At 38.4% G+C, this 17,442-nt stretch overlaps 2 protein-coding genes across 7 annotated transcripts in view; both read left to right on the top strand.

Moving 5' to 3' along the window:
• zmiz1a (zinc finger, MIZ-type containing 1a) overlaps positions 1-7,456 on the top strand; it is a 191,783-nt gene extending 184,327 nt beyond the window's left edge. For 5 of the 6 annotated variants that reach the window (XM_041789655.1, XM_041789652.1, XM_041789653.1 and 2 more), the window contains 3 exons: positions 1,353-1,555; positions 2,043-2,336; positions 4,458-7,456. In XM_041789655.1, the coding sequence (XP_041645589.1) occupies positions 1,353-1,555; positions 2,043-2,336; positions 4,458-4,565 (605 nt within the window). In that variant the 3' untranslated portion in view covers positions 4,566-7,456. The remainder of the gene's footprint in view (positions 1-1,352; positions 1,556-2,042; positions 2,337-4,457) is intronic. The other variant, XM_041789656.1, reaches the window with a different exon arrangement.
• A 1,034-nt stretch (positions 7,457-8,490) lies between these two features.
• Positions 8,491-17,173, top strand: ppifa (peptidylprolyl isomerase Fa). Its single transcript, XM_041789094.1, has 6 exons — positions 8,491-8,711; positions 8,792-8,822; positions 8,934-9,022; positions 9,583-9,679; positions 10,948-11,023; positions 11,134-17,173. The coding sequence occupies exons 1-6, from the start codon at positions 8,568-8,570 to the stop codon at positions 11,267-11,269; spliced, it is 573 nt and encodes a 190-aa protein (XP_041645028.1). The 5' UTR covers positions 8,491-8,567; the 3' UTR covers positions 11,270-17,173.
• The last annotated feature ends 269 nt before the right edge of the window (positions 17,174-17,442 follow it).

The following is a 17,442-nucleotide window of genomic DNA, read 5'->3' as shown; positions in this document are numbered from 1 at the left end:
TGCAGACAGCCAATTCAAAAAAGCACAAGGACTTTTTTTGGGAAGATGGAATTATTTTAAAGACTTTCTGTCACAGAATGATTATTTTTTAGCATTTTTGTCCCCAAGAAATCAGAGAACAAGTTTGTGCAAAAAAATCTTAGTCATTATTGCTTACTGTGTGTTACACATAAAAATTTTTGAGTTTTCATTTCCTTTTTAGTCTTTTCTTTTGTCTTCATAGTCCCTTAACTTTTTAAAAAATTCAAGTGACATTAATGGTTCTGTTAACCTGACACGTCAGATGGATGTGTTTCACACATCCATCTGGAAAACCTTCAGTACTAAGCATTTGGGAAAGGGCCGAGCCTAAAAAAAATTAAACAACTCAGAGGGTAATTGGATGAACGTTCCGTCTGTCACATCTTTACGGGCCAATCAGAGCAACAAAACATGTAACATAGCCGCGACCCAGTTGTGTGTGCGTAGCTACCGAGGAGTAACGTGAACCATAGCGACTGTAGACATGTCAGTACACGACTTTTGTCGTTTTTGAAAAGAAAATTACTCACTGCTGTTCTTTGTTCTTCTTTTAATGAAGAAATGTTGTCAAGTTCCAATAAAACTGGCACTTTAGCAGCATCCACGCTAATGTCTTCCACCATAACTGCACCAGCCTCTTGTTGCTGCTTGCTTACGTCACGACTTCGCCGCGCCTGAAAGTACTGCCCCTCTTCGCAGATTGGCCCTGTCACTTTCTAACCGGGCCCAAATGGTTGAGACGGGTGCTTCGCAAGATGGATTTGCCAGTGAGAAACACGGAAACGGCGTATCCATCAGCTTTGCAAGGCTATGGTTCTGCCCTTTCCAAACTCTATTTATGGGCTTTTGTCCAGATGGATGTGAAATATATCCCATGCATATGTGAAACAGTCGGTCAGGTGTGCCAGGTTTTAAGGCTTTATGTGCATTTCCTCTGTGATATTCATCATACTAACATCCAAATTGATGAGTAGAAAAACTGGTCAACACATGCAAAAGTGAGGCCTTTTAAAGATTATGAGGTCCTATGCACCGAGGGTGATTCACATACGGGGTCCAATGGGTATATACATTGGCATTAATTAGTTTAGTTTAATTAGTTTGCAATGCTGCCCCTAGATGGATAGTGCTAATGTAAACAAAAAAACATACAACTGAGAAGCAACAGTTGTAAAACTTTAGGCTAAAGAATATATAACAAAATTACAGAATACTCTAAAAAAACAGTTTGAGTTTGAGTTAAGTACAGTCTGCCGTATAATTGATACTTAGAACAAGTCAGTAATGCCACACTGCATCTTAAAAACATGTTTATGCTTTTGTTCTTCTAGGCAACAGTTACCACAACCAGGGCAACTTTGACTTTCCTCATGGGAACCCCTCTGGTGGTGGAGTGGGAGGAGGAGGAGTAGGCGGTGGAGGAGGTCCCCCTTTGAATGATTTCATCCATGGCCCCCAGCTCTCCCACCCCCCTGATGGACCTGGTGGACTCCTCTCACAGGACAAGCCCCTCAGCCACGGCATGAATGATGCGGTACGCAGGGAAAAGTTGCTTTATTAGCAGTCAGCCAAAAGTTTTTTTTTTATGGTATATTACTGCAAAGTCTGAATGATCCTTGTTTTTTGTTTTATAAATCTCCTGCTAAGTTATTCTGTCCCGTAGCATAATGTGATATCTTGGTTTGGGAACTGAAATCTGCAGAGGATGTGAATAAAAAGTTGAATCAGAGCATCAGATTTGTTAACAGAACAAGGTGTAGCTTGTGCCTTTAGCCAGCATGTGTGCTCAGTCATGCTCACATGCTCATGTCACCGTATAATGTTTCAGCTGTACATGTCTGCTGATCACAGCTTCCATTTATAAGGCCTGTTCCATATTATTCACGCTGGAACTCATTCCGCTTTTCCTCTCTTTCTCCTCCCTCCCCCCTTAACACTTCACTTTCTTTCTTTCTCTATCTTCTTGACTTGTCACTCTCCACCTCTCTGGCGCTCTCTCTGTCTCCTTTTCACACCTGCAGATGTCCCATCCCGATCAGTCCCATAACTCCATGCAGCAGATCTTGCATGCGTCTCCCCACCCCGGCAGCCAATCGGGGCCGCCCTTACATCACACTGCCCAGTCAGGGCAGCCTTTGCATCACAGTGGCCAATCATCGCAGCCGCCTCGCCAGTCGCAGCCTCAGCCGCAGCAGCAGCAACAGCAGCAGCAGCAGCCAGGGCAGAACAGTCACCCCCATGGCGATCTGAGCTTTAACCCCACCTCGGAACAGATGAGTCAGGGTGCCCAGGATATGCCCGAACCCTCGCTGGATGTAAGTGTGCTCGCTTTAAGGCTCCATAAGCTTCCTGTTAACAGCTTGTTGTCTGCTGCAGCTTCTTTCATCTCTTTGCTGTTTGCTCTGTTTCTGCTCTGATCAGTAACTGTGTATGAAGATGGACAGTGCATCCCCAACTTCTTTCACTGTATGAATCTGAAGCCAGAATACCCCAAGAGAGGGAATTCTTTGGAATGTGAACACTTGACAAAAATCAGCCTGATTATAACTTACTACCAGGACAGATCCAGGTTTGACAAAAATGTATTTAACCTGCATTTTAGTTTTAAAGTTTGCCCAATGTCACATATATTTACATGGAGGAGGCGTGGTTTATGACCTGTAATGTATCCAGTCAGTAGGGGGAGCTCCAAATCTGTTGACTTTACTTTCAGGAGATCATTTTGTTCACTTACATCACTGCCTGTATATTACGCTGCCTGCTAGTGAAGCAGAAACATTAGAGCTACCCCTGCTGACTGGCTGCAGCTCATGTCATAAACCGCTCCCCCTCAATAATGACAGATGGGATATAAATAAAAGCTATAAAATTCATACACGTTCAATTTTTTTGTCAGTTTCAAACAAGGAATACGAATCATGATGATGTATGACCAACTGTTAAGATTTTTGAGTAGTTTTGTTTACACCAGAGGTTCTCACCTGGTCTAGCCTCAGGACCCACCACAGGTTTCACAGTGACAAATCACGACCCAGATTTCTAATGTATTTGTCAAACATCTGAATTTATTTAATAAAATATGTTTGGACTAGGGCTGACATTCGGAAAAATAACCTAATTGTGATTTTTTCACCAATATTGCGATTTAATGCACAATTGTTTTTAAGTTCCTTATCTTATGTATCACAACAACCATTACTATATTTAATTGATTAAACTAAGGCTGAACAATTTTGAAAATAATTGCAAATATGATATGAATCGATGTATTAAAAGGGAATGATGGTTTGATGTCTTTCTCTCTTTCAGACAGAAATATAAAAAAAAGGAAAGTAGGATTTTTTGCAATAATTCCTGAAAAACTTGACTCTTGGATGTTTGCATGATGTATAGAGCATAACATCTCTGCCTAAAAACATTGTATTTAACTGATATATAGGAAAACATCAGGTCAAAGAAATATTGTATCTTATGTAGTTTAAAAATTGCAGTAGAACATAATGCTATTCAATCTAAATTTCGATTAATCGCCCAGCTCTATTTCAGACCCTATATGGAAATGTGACAGAACAAAGAGACTGATGAAAATAAGACAGATTATAAAGAAAAATACCAGATAAAATCCATGAAACTTAATGTGAAGAATACCTGACTCATTCACAAGGAATCTTTCATTATCAGTGATGTTTATTATATTTAGTATCTTATTTCTATCATTACTAGTGCCATGTTTGTAGTTTACATCCCACACATCAGGTAGTTGTATGCAGCCCAAGCTCTCTAGTGTTCCCTCAAGAGGTTTCCCCAAGTAATACATGTTTTATTTAGGGAAGTGCATTTATAAGAATGCTCAAGACCTGACTGAACGCATATGAGAATGCAGGCAGTGTTAATTTTGACAGCTATTTTTAAGTTGATGAAAACTCAAAAACATTTTAGTCTAGTTTAAGTCCATGAAAAGTCCTTACATTTTAGTTCTAACCTTTAGTCCAAGCATTTATTGTCTTGCCTGAATCTGGTACCAAGTCATGGTAGTGTGTTCTATGCACCCTGCCAAACCTGGGGTCCCTGTTTTCTACAGCTGGGAGGCAGAATAGATAAAGATGTATTTTGACAGATTTAGCCACAATGGAGAAATACCATGGCTTTTGAATGGCCAACAAAAACTAAACTACATTTTAGTCTCCTTTTAGTCATCTTGACTAAAAAAAAACTTACCTTTAGTTTTTTATTTTTGGCTAGTCTTAGTCTAGTTTTTCTCATGGAAAAAGGGCTGTCAGCCAACATTTTTAGTCTTAGTTTTAGTCAGTGACCTTAACACTGAATGCAAGGTACAGTCAGACTTGCTTGTTTGTAGTTCTAGCTGTAGTTGAGACGTCAAGTGTCAAAAAGATGGCTATCATTCTAAATTCTCATTTGCTGTCTTTTATCCACAGCTGCTTCCAGAGCTGGCCAACCCAGACGAGTTACTATCATACCTGGACCCCCCAGACCTCCCCGCCAACAGCAACGACGACCTTCTCTCCCTGTTTGAGAACAACTAGCCCCTTACCTTCCCTTTTATAAAATCCTGCACCTGTGGGAGCTGGGATGTGTTTGACTGTCCGTCCACAGGCACGTCACCGACCTCCTATTCAAGCTGCTTCCTGTGATCACGCACCCACACACAGTCCCTCAAAAGAAAATGTGTGGCATAGGAGTAGACTGAAAAAAAACAGAGGCACCTGTTTGGGAACTCCAAGGGAGGAAGCAGGATTGCCGCTCACTCCCTGATTTTTTTTTTTAATTTTTATTTTTTTGTCCTGATGTAAAGATTCCACACACCAGTTCCACCGCCTGACTCGAACACGACATTTGCAGCCATGTTGGCGGACACTAAAGTGATATATTATAAGTACATATATGATATTGTGACTTTTCAACTGAAAACTGTGCAGCTATAATCATCATGTGTAAACAACATGGAGGAGAGTGTTGTAGCTTTGTTTTTTTATTATCCTTTCCTTTCTGTGAAAAAAAGAGTCTTGTTTAAGTGTTTTTTAACCTGTTTGAAATGTGTTCTTCCAAAACTGACAGATGAATAACTGGAACTTATCAGAATCAGAGCACTGAAAGGATGAGCGAAGGCGTCCTCCGGTGTTGACAGAGGAAACCGATGCACATTGAGCAATGTAGTGCGTGTGTGAGTGCGTGTATATACCCATTTGTGTGTCTTTTTTGTTTGCCTGCCAGCGTATGTGATGTGAGAGACAGTGCAGAAAGACAGTTTTAGGAGGAATGGAAGACAGATCAGTCCGCTTTAAGAGACGCCCACTTCTTCTTCCAGTCTTTCTGCAGTTGTTTTTGTGTATTTATTGTAACGTTTCGCTCTTCCTCATCCAATTCAGCTCCATTTTGTTCACAAGTGCATGTGTGCCAACGGCTCCTTATGTCTTTGTCCAGCCTAAACGTGCTTGATCAAATTTGTTCTGTCTTTATATTTATTATTTTATTTCACATTCATCAGTTTTTTATCATTGTGGTCCTTTTTTATGTGTGTAATCATTGTCCCACATTGAAACTAATCAGACACCCATCACCAAAGTTGTCCCAGGCTTTTTGTAAAGGTTTGAGCCGCCTGGATATTATATATATATCGGGGTAAGGGTGGGATTCGAGCATCCTTCAGACGTCGAGCAGAGGTTTATAAATCACTGTATTTTATAAAAACGTCTGTGTGATTGTACTTATCTTTCATTTTGTCGTTTTTGTCTGTTGACCTGCATCTTTTCTTGCAAAAAAACACCCTGCATGATCCAACAGTGTTTCCAGATCTGTTGTATATACCCTTTGTGGATACTTAGTGACTGTACAATACTGTACCTATCTATTACTGGCAACTACATGGTACTGTATGTCTGTCGAGGACCTCACACACAGAATCCCCAGTAAGCAGTCCGATATTGTAACTAACTGATCTTAAATGCACTCTCACTGGCCTTGTATTGAGTACCTGTGTGTTGTGTACAGTTTTTCGATGACAATGCATCAGTGAAAGGGAGTATTTCAGCCGCTCAGTAGACGATAAACAAATCGGTCAGCTTTACAGTAATGTTTTTCTGTCTAAACGATTGTCAGCGCAGCATTGAGGTCCACATTTCTCCAAAAATAATTTGCCTAAAATTACTGAAACAAGTGACCTCGTTCTTTTTATTTAAAGTGACAATGTGCAAAACATCCTCCAGCCCTGATAATGAGCTTTTGATATTCATACTTTTGCAAAAATGTGTGAACATGATTTGTGTATTTTTATTTTTTTGTAAAATTACACTTTTTATATTGTTTTAAATTATTGTTCATCCTGTGTTTTTATAACAGGTACAATTTGGTTTACACAGTTTTATGCAGTACAGTACTTACTCTCTATGTTGTTGGATTAAAGTTCCCCCTTTAGAGATTTGTTTTTGTCTTTGAAGAACCAAATATGGATTTCAGAATTGATCAAATGAGCTCCATACAGCACAGCTGAAGGATCAGATTGTTTTCTGTGTTTGTTAAAGACAATGCACTGCCGCATTGGGATCTTTTATTTCCCTACACAGTGTGGAACTGTAACCTTTCACAAAATCACGTCATGTAATCTGAGTGACACAAATTGTACTGTCTGACTGCAGACTTTGGATATGGAGGATTTAAAAGAGAATGCAATTAATGTTGTAAAATGAAATTTTTTGGGGAAGACACGCTCCTGTTTGCATTGCACGGGGAGGATGGGGGCTGAGGGTCTGGGGTGGGGGTTTGGGCTGTAAGGGATACATGTATATAATGTAAATGACAAATAGAGACACGTTAACAGAAATGTATTCATTTTCTCCAGGAGGAGTGTGCATAGTGTATTTAGAATTTGTAAAGCTTCCATCCTCCTGTCAGACATTGAATTGGCAAACTGAGTCTTTGTTTGATTGCGTCTGTGCAGACCTCTCTAACCACGCCTGTTCATTTATGTAAAATACTTTATGTGCCCCTTCACATGGGGTTTCCAAGAAAAAAAGACATTTTTTCCTTTGTGTAATATGAAACTTCTGTGTATTTCTCTATTACCTGTGTACTTTATAAAGGTGCTACAAAATTATGAAAGCCTTTTGAGGTATAATTGGGACTTGGAGACATCGAGCTTTGAGTCGCTCTTAAGGTTTGTTTCCAAATTTACAGTTTGTAAAAAAGAATTTTGTCAAATTTACAATTTTTATGCAATTTGGCAAATAACATATGCTATAAAGGTACAATCTGAAGTGATTGGCACAACAAGTGGCAGTTGTCTCTTTGGTTTTGTACATTCTATGTACAATCATTTCATATTCTAAACTGGTCAGAAAAACATTGTGATTTTTAGTCTTGCAAATCTGTATGTAGTTAGATGACGTGACATCCTAATATTTATCTAATAAATATGTATTCAGATGAAACACAATCAATGGGCTGTGTCTTTTAAATTTAAAGTGCCAGCAACAATCATAAATACCTTACATATAGGGATGCACAAGTACAAGTAATGATATTTAGGTACTTCATAATACAGTTCTTAAAGTTGCTTTGTAGTTACGGCCCAAGGGCTGAAACTCAGAGTGAGACCCCATTGTATCTGTAGGCATTCTTAATATAATTCCACCAAAAGGTCAAAAATTGGGTTGTTTTATGCGATTCATCACAAAATGCCTCTACCGCAACCCCTAAAGAACAGTCCTTCCAGGACAGTTTTGAGCTACATGCATTAAAATTGCAACACATAGATAAAAATCTGAAGAAAAAAATACGTGACCATACTCTAATATATACAAGAAATAACTTCACAACATTTTAAGGTCAAAATTTTCACATGCTTTGCTAATGGACAGGTTCCACATTTTAACCACTACTCAGAGAGATTTTAATTGATTGATTCCAGAATTTTTTTGGGGGGTTATTCTGGACAAAATGGAGATGAAAAGATATCAGAAACATGATTTTCATCATAAGCCGTGGCTGTGCCTGGGGCCAATAGTTTATCGACTTTTTACAGTTTCTAAAAACAAATAATGCGTAAATTTCTGCAGTGCTTATTTCAGTCAAAACCAAACTTCACATACATGACAAGGGTCCCCTCCTGAACATATTCATTCAACATATCTACATGGTAGGTAAGATCATCTTAAAAACTGGTGTGGGACATCCAAAGACCTGTGCCATCCAGAGGCCTGCCTTTGAACCCTGTCATCATGCTGTGGTAAACGCCATCAAACAGGAAGTACTTTTTTCAACGGCTTACGGCATACTCCTACAGTCAGGAATATTCACACACATTACCACGTTGAAAAGACAGAGGTACAGGAAAAATCTGACGGGTGGAAAGTTTGCAGTCTGCTCTGGAGTTGCTTGCCTCCCATCCACTTACACTAACCATGTTCCAACTTCCCCCCACACGGGGTCGCTGTTTGTTCATCAGCGCGGCTCTATGTGACGTCACATGTAAACACCGGCAGCAGCACCCATGGCCTGCTTGCCCTCCTCACTCTGTCAGCTGAGCAGAGATGTTACAAATAAAAAAACGCATGAGATACAGCTCTCCGGGCATTGCCGCTGCGAAGCTGTTTTCCTCTGGTCCCGCCAAAAACCCGGTCGTGTTTCTCGATATCGAGGCCGACGGTGAACCGCTGGGAAGAATTATCATTGAGGTAGCTAACTAGCTGTAGCATTAGCCTCCTTCTAAGGACAGTGCAGTACTCAATTAAATTTCATGTGTCATTTCTTGCAGTTGAATGCAGATGTGGTGCCAAAGACAGCGGGTATGTTCAACCTCTGTTCAATTTTCTACTTGATTCCGTTTTGTTTGTAATATTAAAGTAACTTAAACTGTCTTCTACTTTAATGAATGAACACCATCACTTACTTTACAGAGAATTTCAAAGCCTTATGTACGGGGGAGCATGGCTTTGGATACAAAGGCTCCGTGTTTCACAGGGTCATACCTGAGTTCATGTGCCAGGTAAGACTACTGAAAAGGTTTTTCTTAAAAAAAAAAAAAAAGTTTTCCATGGCGGCTGTTTCTGTTTTGTTTTTTTGTTTTTTTTTACAATTTATCTTTTTCTTTTTTTTTTTTTTTTCTAGTAGCCCGGTCAATTTCAGACGTTGTCCTTGCAGTAATTTGCAAAGTAACAGTTTGTGTAGTTGCATTAACAATATAACAGTCATATGGCAGACCTATAGAAATAACAAAATCATTTATAGTATAAGCACAATGGTCACATGACATAGTAACAGTGACCATAATGATATAGGGTCACTTGACAGCCCTGGTGAAGTGCTGCGCATTGGTATGACTGTGGAGGCAAATAATCAAGGGTAAGGGATTTCCTCACTGAGAGTTTATCCTTTCTGTAGGGCACAAGAATCTTGAGCTTATTTGAAATCGTGAGGGGTGAGACCAATGACTGTTGTGGTTTTATAATTTTACATGGGTAAACATATGTTTAATTATACACTTTCAATTAATTGTATTCATCATTTGAAATTATATTTTTTTCTGTTTTGTTTTCTTTGTTTCAGGGAGGAGATTTTACAAACCACAATGGCACAGGAGGGAAATCTATATTTGGGAAAACATTTAAAGATGAGAACTTTAAGTTGAAACACACTGGTCCTGGTATGTATAACCACAGCTCACTGCAGATGACTTTATCTCCTTTAAGAAGTCAGAAAAATTCACAGTGTTGCTGACTGGTTAGTTGTCTGCACTAGGGGAGGAACAAAATATGAATACTGAAACGTATTGTTGCCCTGACTCATGCAATACAACTACGATTAAATGGCAGCAAATGTAGATATATTAATTTAAAAATAATATGGATATCTAGACAGGGAGTTTGAGTCCCTACTTCCCTGTCACCACTTCATGACAGTTACTATTAGGCTAATGGTGTTATTCCTTCACTTTATTCATTGTAATCTTAGGGTACAGGAAATTATTAGATATTGTTATATAATTGTCTTACAATTGGTAGTTCTGCGTGCCATTTTACCTCAGTTGGCAAAGCAGGTGCCCATGTATTGAACTATAATCCTAAGCATACTGATTGTGGGATTGGTTCCTGGTTCTTCCCCCTCTTTCTCCCTAAATATTTCCTCTCTCTCTTCAGCTGTCTTATCAAATAAAGACAAAAGAACAAAAAATTATCTTAAAAAAGATAATTCTATCTATCCATGTATTGCAGAATGGCTGTATTGTTACATTATTGATAACCTGGGCCATGCATCTGGTTTCGCTGTACCAAATCATGAATTACTGTGCGATTCCCAACCCTAGTCTGTACTGTGCAATGTGTTTGGATTATTTAACAGATTGTCAAACAATTACCAGATTTTTCTAGTTAAGATTACCCTTAATTCCAAACTTAGAACCTGGTTCTTACATTTGTAAGATTGCCCCCCCCCCCATCCAAATGTATCAGAATGGGTAATTGTTAAATTCAGAACTTATCTGTTGTATAACATTTAGCTAATCTCCTGCCCACCCAGGAGTTTCACTTCTAGGAGATTATCTGTGTGTATTAATGGAGCTGCCTTTCCACTAGGTGGCAGTGCCCAGTTTCATGCAGCATTTAAACTACCACTGTACAGATTAGCAATCCCCAGGTGAAGGACCTACTTTTGCACCAATCATAATGACTCCTTTCTTGGATAAACTTGGTCCACATGCTGTTTATTTTGTGCTTCATTTAAAAAAATGTTACATAACCACAGTTTGTATCAATTTTAAGTAAAGAACAGTCAACAAACACAGTTGTTGACTTGCTTCTCTTTTGCTACAGCCAGAACTAAATGTTATTGGGTCAGTGCTAAAATTGGGTCAAGATATCTTGTTGACTGTTCACAATTTAATTGATTTACTTTTGTCCTTTTTAATCTCTGTAGGAACACTTTCAATGGCAAACTCAGGGCCAAACACAAATGGCTCCCAGTTCTTTATCAGCACTACTAAGACTGAATGGTAACTTTGCAGAACTCATCAATTATCTCATTTCTTCCACTCAAAGTCTCAAAATATGAAGTCTGATTTCTTACCGTGGGCTGATTCACTTCTTGTCTCTCCTTTCACAGGCTTGATGGCAAACATGTGGTGTTCGGGCAGGTGAAAGAAGGTATGGATGTGGTCACCACAATGGAATCCTTTGGATTACATGATGGCGGTGTGATTAAGAAAATTGTCATCTGTGACTGTGGGGAGATCAAATAAGACTTAAGATGACACATGGACTTCTGTCGGATGGCTAATCACTATTTAATTCCTTTTGAGCCCTTTATCTGTGACTGTTTCATGGAGGAACCGCTGTAATGAACTTTTTCTTTAAATATGATCTTTATTGTTGATTGAGGTGTAAAGATCCATATATTCATTATTTAAAAATGCGGAAAAATGTTTACAAATAACAATTTTTGCTTAGAATAATTTTAATAATGGCATGAATGGGAGTTTCACTGAAACACTGTAATCTTATTAACAGATATCTAGCTTTTGTAAGATTTTAACTCACCCTATATACTCCGTGTAAGTGTCCAGATCTTCCACTTGGTAAAATTTTCTTACTGTGCAATTATTCTTCATTTGCTACCTATTAAATTCACATTTTCAGATTTTACCAGCTCTGGTCTCAGTGCGGGACATTTGCTCTCTTGTACCATCAACCCTACTGGTTTTAGAGCTTCCTGGAAATGATCCAGAAGCTTTTTTTAGACATCAGGCTCTCCAGTGTGAGCGACTTCCTGTCCATCAGAGCAGGATGTGACATCATGTGACATCCACCTACAGTGGAGCCTGGATATCACATGAATCTAGTTGGCAGATGATAGACCTGCAGGCTTTAGGTTCATTGGACACAGTGAATACAGATGATTTAATCTGCTGGATCCATAAAGAAAAAGTCTTCAATGTGTATGTGGGCCGCTCTTCTCTCTCACTGCCTCTTTATTCGAAACACAGAGCGCCTGGAGGTGAGAGCAAAAGAAAAGAGACCAGGACATGTCTGAAAGCTAGAGACTGGGTGGTGCTGCTTATCGAGCTAATACTTTATGAAAGTAAATAATGAAGCGATGTGAAAAAACAGCTCTTGCCCCTAAATGAAACCATATGCTTGCTGACCTTCCACCGTTTGTTTGAATTCTCAGATTACATTGTTGCTATAGTGACTTTTCAGCTCTCACTCTGTTTGAGTGCGAGATGTTGTAACAAACTTGATATAATTTGGGTCCCCACCCTCCGGTTTAGTTTTAGTTATTTGGAATGCACATCCAATATTGTGCATGGAAACTTGGCCGGAGAGGCGCCTGTGCCTTGGCCAACGTTTAATACACACATGCAAAACAATGACATCTTTACAGCTGGTACAAGCTGGTTCCCCCGCAGTAAATGTCCACATTTATCACACAGCACCCATGTCTGCTGGTGTCCTTTTCTCTGTTTTGGTTTTCTTGTCCACAGTCTGACTCAAAGTGTTGAAATCAAGACCTGACAGCCTGATGTGTCTGTTATCTTTCAGCACTTTCACGGGGAAGGAAAAGTTTAACAAGTCTCTCCCCCTCTTGTGTTACACAACCACCATGAATAATCCATTAAAAAACTCTTTCTCAAAATCTATACGCTTCACAGTCTTGTGTAAGACCTCAAGCTTGCACTGTGTAATGATGAAAACATACACTCTGTAATGAATATTATACAGGCAGGAGAACTCACAAAACAATGAGCAATCTCACAGGAGCACCCAAACATATAAAAATGCGTAACCCAAGCAGTCCTAATTCAATATGACTTTTATTCATCAAACTTGACAGCACTAAAATGTTTTCTTAACTAACAAATAAGGCACATTTTGGAATGCCATTTCATGGACATGAAAAACAGACCTGTGGTCTACCCTCGAAAACCATGACTGTCCTTGTTTCTTGAAATCATCGTCTTCCCTACCTCACGCCTGTGTTCTGTCCAATTCAAATATTACATTATTGCAATATTGCATAACAAACATCTCAAGTGATACAGACAGTAAAGAATACAAACAAAACTTTCCAAATTGACCACATAAGTGTTAACACATTACATTCAGTAAATATGTATTATTCCTAGAGGCTACACTAGCGGTAAATGAAAAACTTCAGGACTAAGAACAATCAGAAGATGCTGATCATGTTAAAAATATGTAGTAGCAAACTACTGTAAAGTATTTAAATAAGTATACATTGCACAAAGTAATATTTCATTCAAAACCAAACACATGCACATGCAAACTCTATAATAGTTCTTTGTCACACACACGTTCTTTAAAGTATACACTCCCTATCTAATCTACTAATAACACTAAAACATTTGATAATAGTTTCTTGTCATTGCTACTTAAAGCAAACTACATCTCACAGTTTAACGTGCTTATACAGTGGTGAGTATCCATCACTTCTTAATAGGAAAAACAAGATTTCTGCATGTTAACACAATAGATCTTCATAATGTTGTTTACAAAATGAATATATGGGACTGTATGGATGTAAATGACAGCTCATAATTAGTTATATAAAGCAACTGAATAACATTGCAGTTTATTCAACACTGATAACATCATAAACAAAAAACACAAAATACAATGGCTTATAATTGAGAAAGGGTATTAATTATGTACCAGCTTTTCTTTATAATATTCTATGTAGACATCAATATTTCCTTCTTAGTGTAACTTTGTTGCATATTCTATACAAAAAGTGTTGTAAAAAATCTTTCCATAAATATTTCTGCAGGATATCCCCTCAGATTCTTGTAAAACATAAAGAAAAAAAACTCCCAGCTTTGTTTAATTCTCAGCAATAGGCCCTTCTTCACACACAAACAGAAAAAAAGCTTCAATATTGCATAACACTTTAAAAGAGCTACGATCCTTGAAAATGATGGCCATCAAATATATACATAAAACAGTCTTTCTTTGTCAGGGAAATAACTCTTGAGTTTTTGCAGATTGCTTTAAAACTTTCAACATCTATTAAGTGTTCCAAAATACACATCTCATTCATAGAAAATAACAAATTTGAGCTGAGAAGGTTGTAGAAAAGTCAAGTATGTGTAATTCAAGACATTACGTCTGAAAGCAGAGATTTTATTTTTTTCTGCAAATGTGTTATATCAACTGCTTCCATTGGCTCTTCCATTTAAAATGGTCTCCTCATGACGGAATCAAACTATAAACGGGATTTAGATTCTGCCAAAAGTCAAAATAACACACTATGAGGTTAGTCTGTAAGGCATCATTGGTATCTTTTCCTGTCACTACAGCCACGCAGTATGGGCTATAAGGTTCAGATGTCAAGACTTGTTAGGTTAGTGGCATCGCACAAGAGAAAGATGTTAATAGTAAGGAAATGGATTGTTCCCATCAGTGGCATAGGGGGATCGAATATGTAACACACAACTGCCTATTCTCTCCTTTAAAGGGGCACTCCAACAATTGTTCTCATTAAGTATAGTGTAGTTGCCAGAGTTTTACTCAAGCTGTCAACATGACAGGTTCATGTCTTCTGTAGCTCTAGAGGGGCTTCGTCCAGTCAGAAAATAACTGATGAAGTAACAATAATGTTGTCATGATTATCAGTGCAAAGGCTTCGAGAAACACTTTAAAGAAAAAGCTTGTGTTACATCACAGCAATGGGTTGCACTGGCTGTGCGCCAGTCCAAAACATAGCAGAGTTTACACTCTACCAAGATGTAAGGTGTTGCGCCAGCTGAGATAGTTTCAATGAAGGCTTAAAGACCAGCTGGGGCTACATGAAGATTTTTCGCCTGACTGCAACCAGTGTTAATTTCGTTGACTAAAACGTATCACTAAAAATGTTCGCTGACAGCCCTTTTTCCATCAGAAAGACTAGACTAAGACTAGCCAAAATTAGGTCTTTGATGACTAAAACAGACTAAAGGTAAGTTAGTTATAGTCAAGATGACTGACTTCGTCAGCCATTTAAAAGCCCTATTTCTCCACTGTGGGTAAATCTATCAAAATATAATGCATCTGTATCTATTCTGCCTCAGCTGTAGAAAGCAGGGACCCCAGGTTTGGCAGGGCCCATACAACACTCTATTATATTTGGTGCAAGATTCAGGCAAAAGAATAAGTGTTTGGACTAAAAGTTAAGGGTACAATGCTTCAAAGATCTTTACCAGGTAGAAGTCAACTAAAAGTTTCACTGATTTACATGATGGGAAATGCAAGACTCAGTATGTTTATATGCAGTGAAGTTGAGCTACGCTTAAAGCTCACTTGTCCAACTGTCCATTGTCTTCCCCCAGTATGCCCCCTTTTAGTTAGTCACTTCTGGAACTCCTTCATGTTGACCCATTACATAACATACAAAACAACCCATGTAATTCAATATGTTCACCTCCCTCCGTCTGTCGTCTGTCTAAAAATGTGTGAAACCCACTCTAGCATTTGCCATGTTGACACCTTTGTCTTGTTTTCTGCCCAGCTTACTTCTAACAGTTTTTATACTGTTCAGCATCTGGGGTACAGTGGAGCATGCTCAGAACATCTAGGCCTGTTTGGGTGGGATTAAGGTCTATACACAAGAGTATATCAAACCCCAACCATTGTAAGCCTTATCTAGGTGTGTTTGTCAAACTTAGAAAAATTTGGCATCTCTGTAATTCAGCTCATGTTTAGTCTAACAAAATAAATCGACTTTTTCTGACTGCATGCAAACATACTGAGTGATACTGTCATAATCATGTCATCATGGGGATCTAAGCTCAGGCTTGGAGCAACATTTTTTTTCCAAAGAAAGATTTATTGAAATCCTGAATGACTTGAACTTCAAAGATCTTGGCATTTACCAAACAGAGGAAAGTGTGCTTATAGTTTCCAATGAGCAGCATTGTGGGAAATGTAGTGATTTTGAGCCAGCCTAGGCACTAATTGAAGGAATATTCCAACCTTTGCAGCACTGATTTTGTCTGTTTCCCAGTGTTTCTAACATAGATACAGGTTTGTGGAACTGCAGTTCCAAATCACCAGAGTGCCCCTCTAATTCTCCAGACAGAATTAGGCTTTTTTCCCCCCAAACTGTTATGTACCATTGTCAGCCACTGCAAACTCTCCCACTAAGGTGTGTGACCATGTATAGTTATATTTTTACAAAGCCACGAATAGATTGCTACAATAGATTTAGAAAAAAAGACAAAGAGTGAGGTCCACAGATTCATGAGCGACTCTGCTCTGTTGTAAGGATTGACTAAGAAATAACATCTTTGTTGATATTCCATGACAACAGACCACAGTAAGATTGTTATTGCCAGCTGGAAATGCTGTTTCATTCAGCCTGTGCCTCCAACTCAGCAAACTGCATTGAAGCGAACACCCACCTCGCCTCACTAGTTCAGACTTCTTACAGAGGAACTTCCTTTTCTCAGCCTTTTGTCACAACTTGAACTTGCATCAAACATCCTGTACATCTCATATACAACATGCACATATACCGCTCCAACTCTGAGGCTGTCCCTACATTTTTTTCCCCAATTTCAAATGGCCTCCAAGCCCTCATACTTGAGAATGATCTAAATCATTTAAGGCACATACATTATGCAACAGTTTAATATATAGCCAACCAGCTTTATAAGGCTAGAAATACAGTACATATAAAATAGTTCACAATACCTATAAAATATTCCATAAAAGGCAGGTTTCTATAAGTCAAAATACATATATTTCCTCTGTAGCGCTCTAAGTATGCACATGATATATGTAAACAGAATGTGTACTTCTCTTCCTTTAAAGACATTGGTTTATAGTAGGCACTCAAAATGAATACAAACCTCTGTTTTAAACTTTATCACTTTCAATATATCCTTATGTTTTCACAATCACCTCCACAATTCAACCCTTCTTAGTTTAAATCCTACCATTTCTCTCAACCAACCTGAAAATCATTGCAGTTCTCAAACACTTCGCCTCCCTCTTGACATTTTTTCCGCAGTAAGCTGACATTTGTAGTTTTGATGGATAAAAGCCCTATAAACATAACTGTTAAGCTTCACTGACTCCAGTAAAGGTGCAAGGTATAAATCAGCATTACAAATATGAACTTAAATCTCGTTTAGCGTCCTTTAAAAGAACTTTTGTCAGTTATTTGAAATTTCCAGCTATAAATTTTAAAAAGTTTAACCTTTAAAACAATGTTTCATGATTATAATCCAGTTGGGCAATTATTTAAAGCTCCTGTGAGGAACCTTTGGTTTGTGTTGATTTTTGCGCACCCTGTGGACAAATGGATACGTTTTTTATTTGCTCATTATGTCCTTTTTGGGGAAGAAAAGTATTCTTGTTTTCTTTTAACCATCAAGTGCCAAGGACAAGAAAAACATTTTTCTATATCATGCTCCTA

The sequence above is a fragment of the Cheilinus undulatus genome, linkage group 6, assembly GCF_018320785.1.
Source record: "Cheilinus undulatus linkage group 6, ASM1832078v1, whole genome shotgun sequence".
In the NCBI taxonomy this organism is placed as follows: Eukaryota; Metazoa; Chordata; class Actinopteri; order Labriformes; family Labridae; genus Cheilinus; species Cheilinus undulatus.
The sequence above is the reverse complement of the archived record's forward strand: the minus strand, read 5'-3'. Positions and strand labels throughout refer to the sequence as shown.

Bases quoted from the DNA above. Each gene is read 5' to 3' on its own strand.
- ppifa (XM_041789094.1), top strand. From the start codon at position 8,568: ATGTTACAAATAAAAAAACGCATGAGATACAGCTCTCCGGGCATTGCC. The intron at 8,712-8,791 runs GTAGCTAACTAG...CATTTCTTGCAG, and splicing joins TGGGAAGAATTATCATTGAG to TTGAATGCAGATGTGGTGCC. The intron at 9,680-10,947 runs GTATGTATAACC...TAATCTCTGTAG, and splicing joins GTTGAAACACACTGGTCCTG to GAACACTTTCAATGGCAAAC.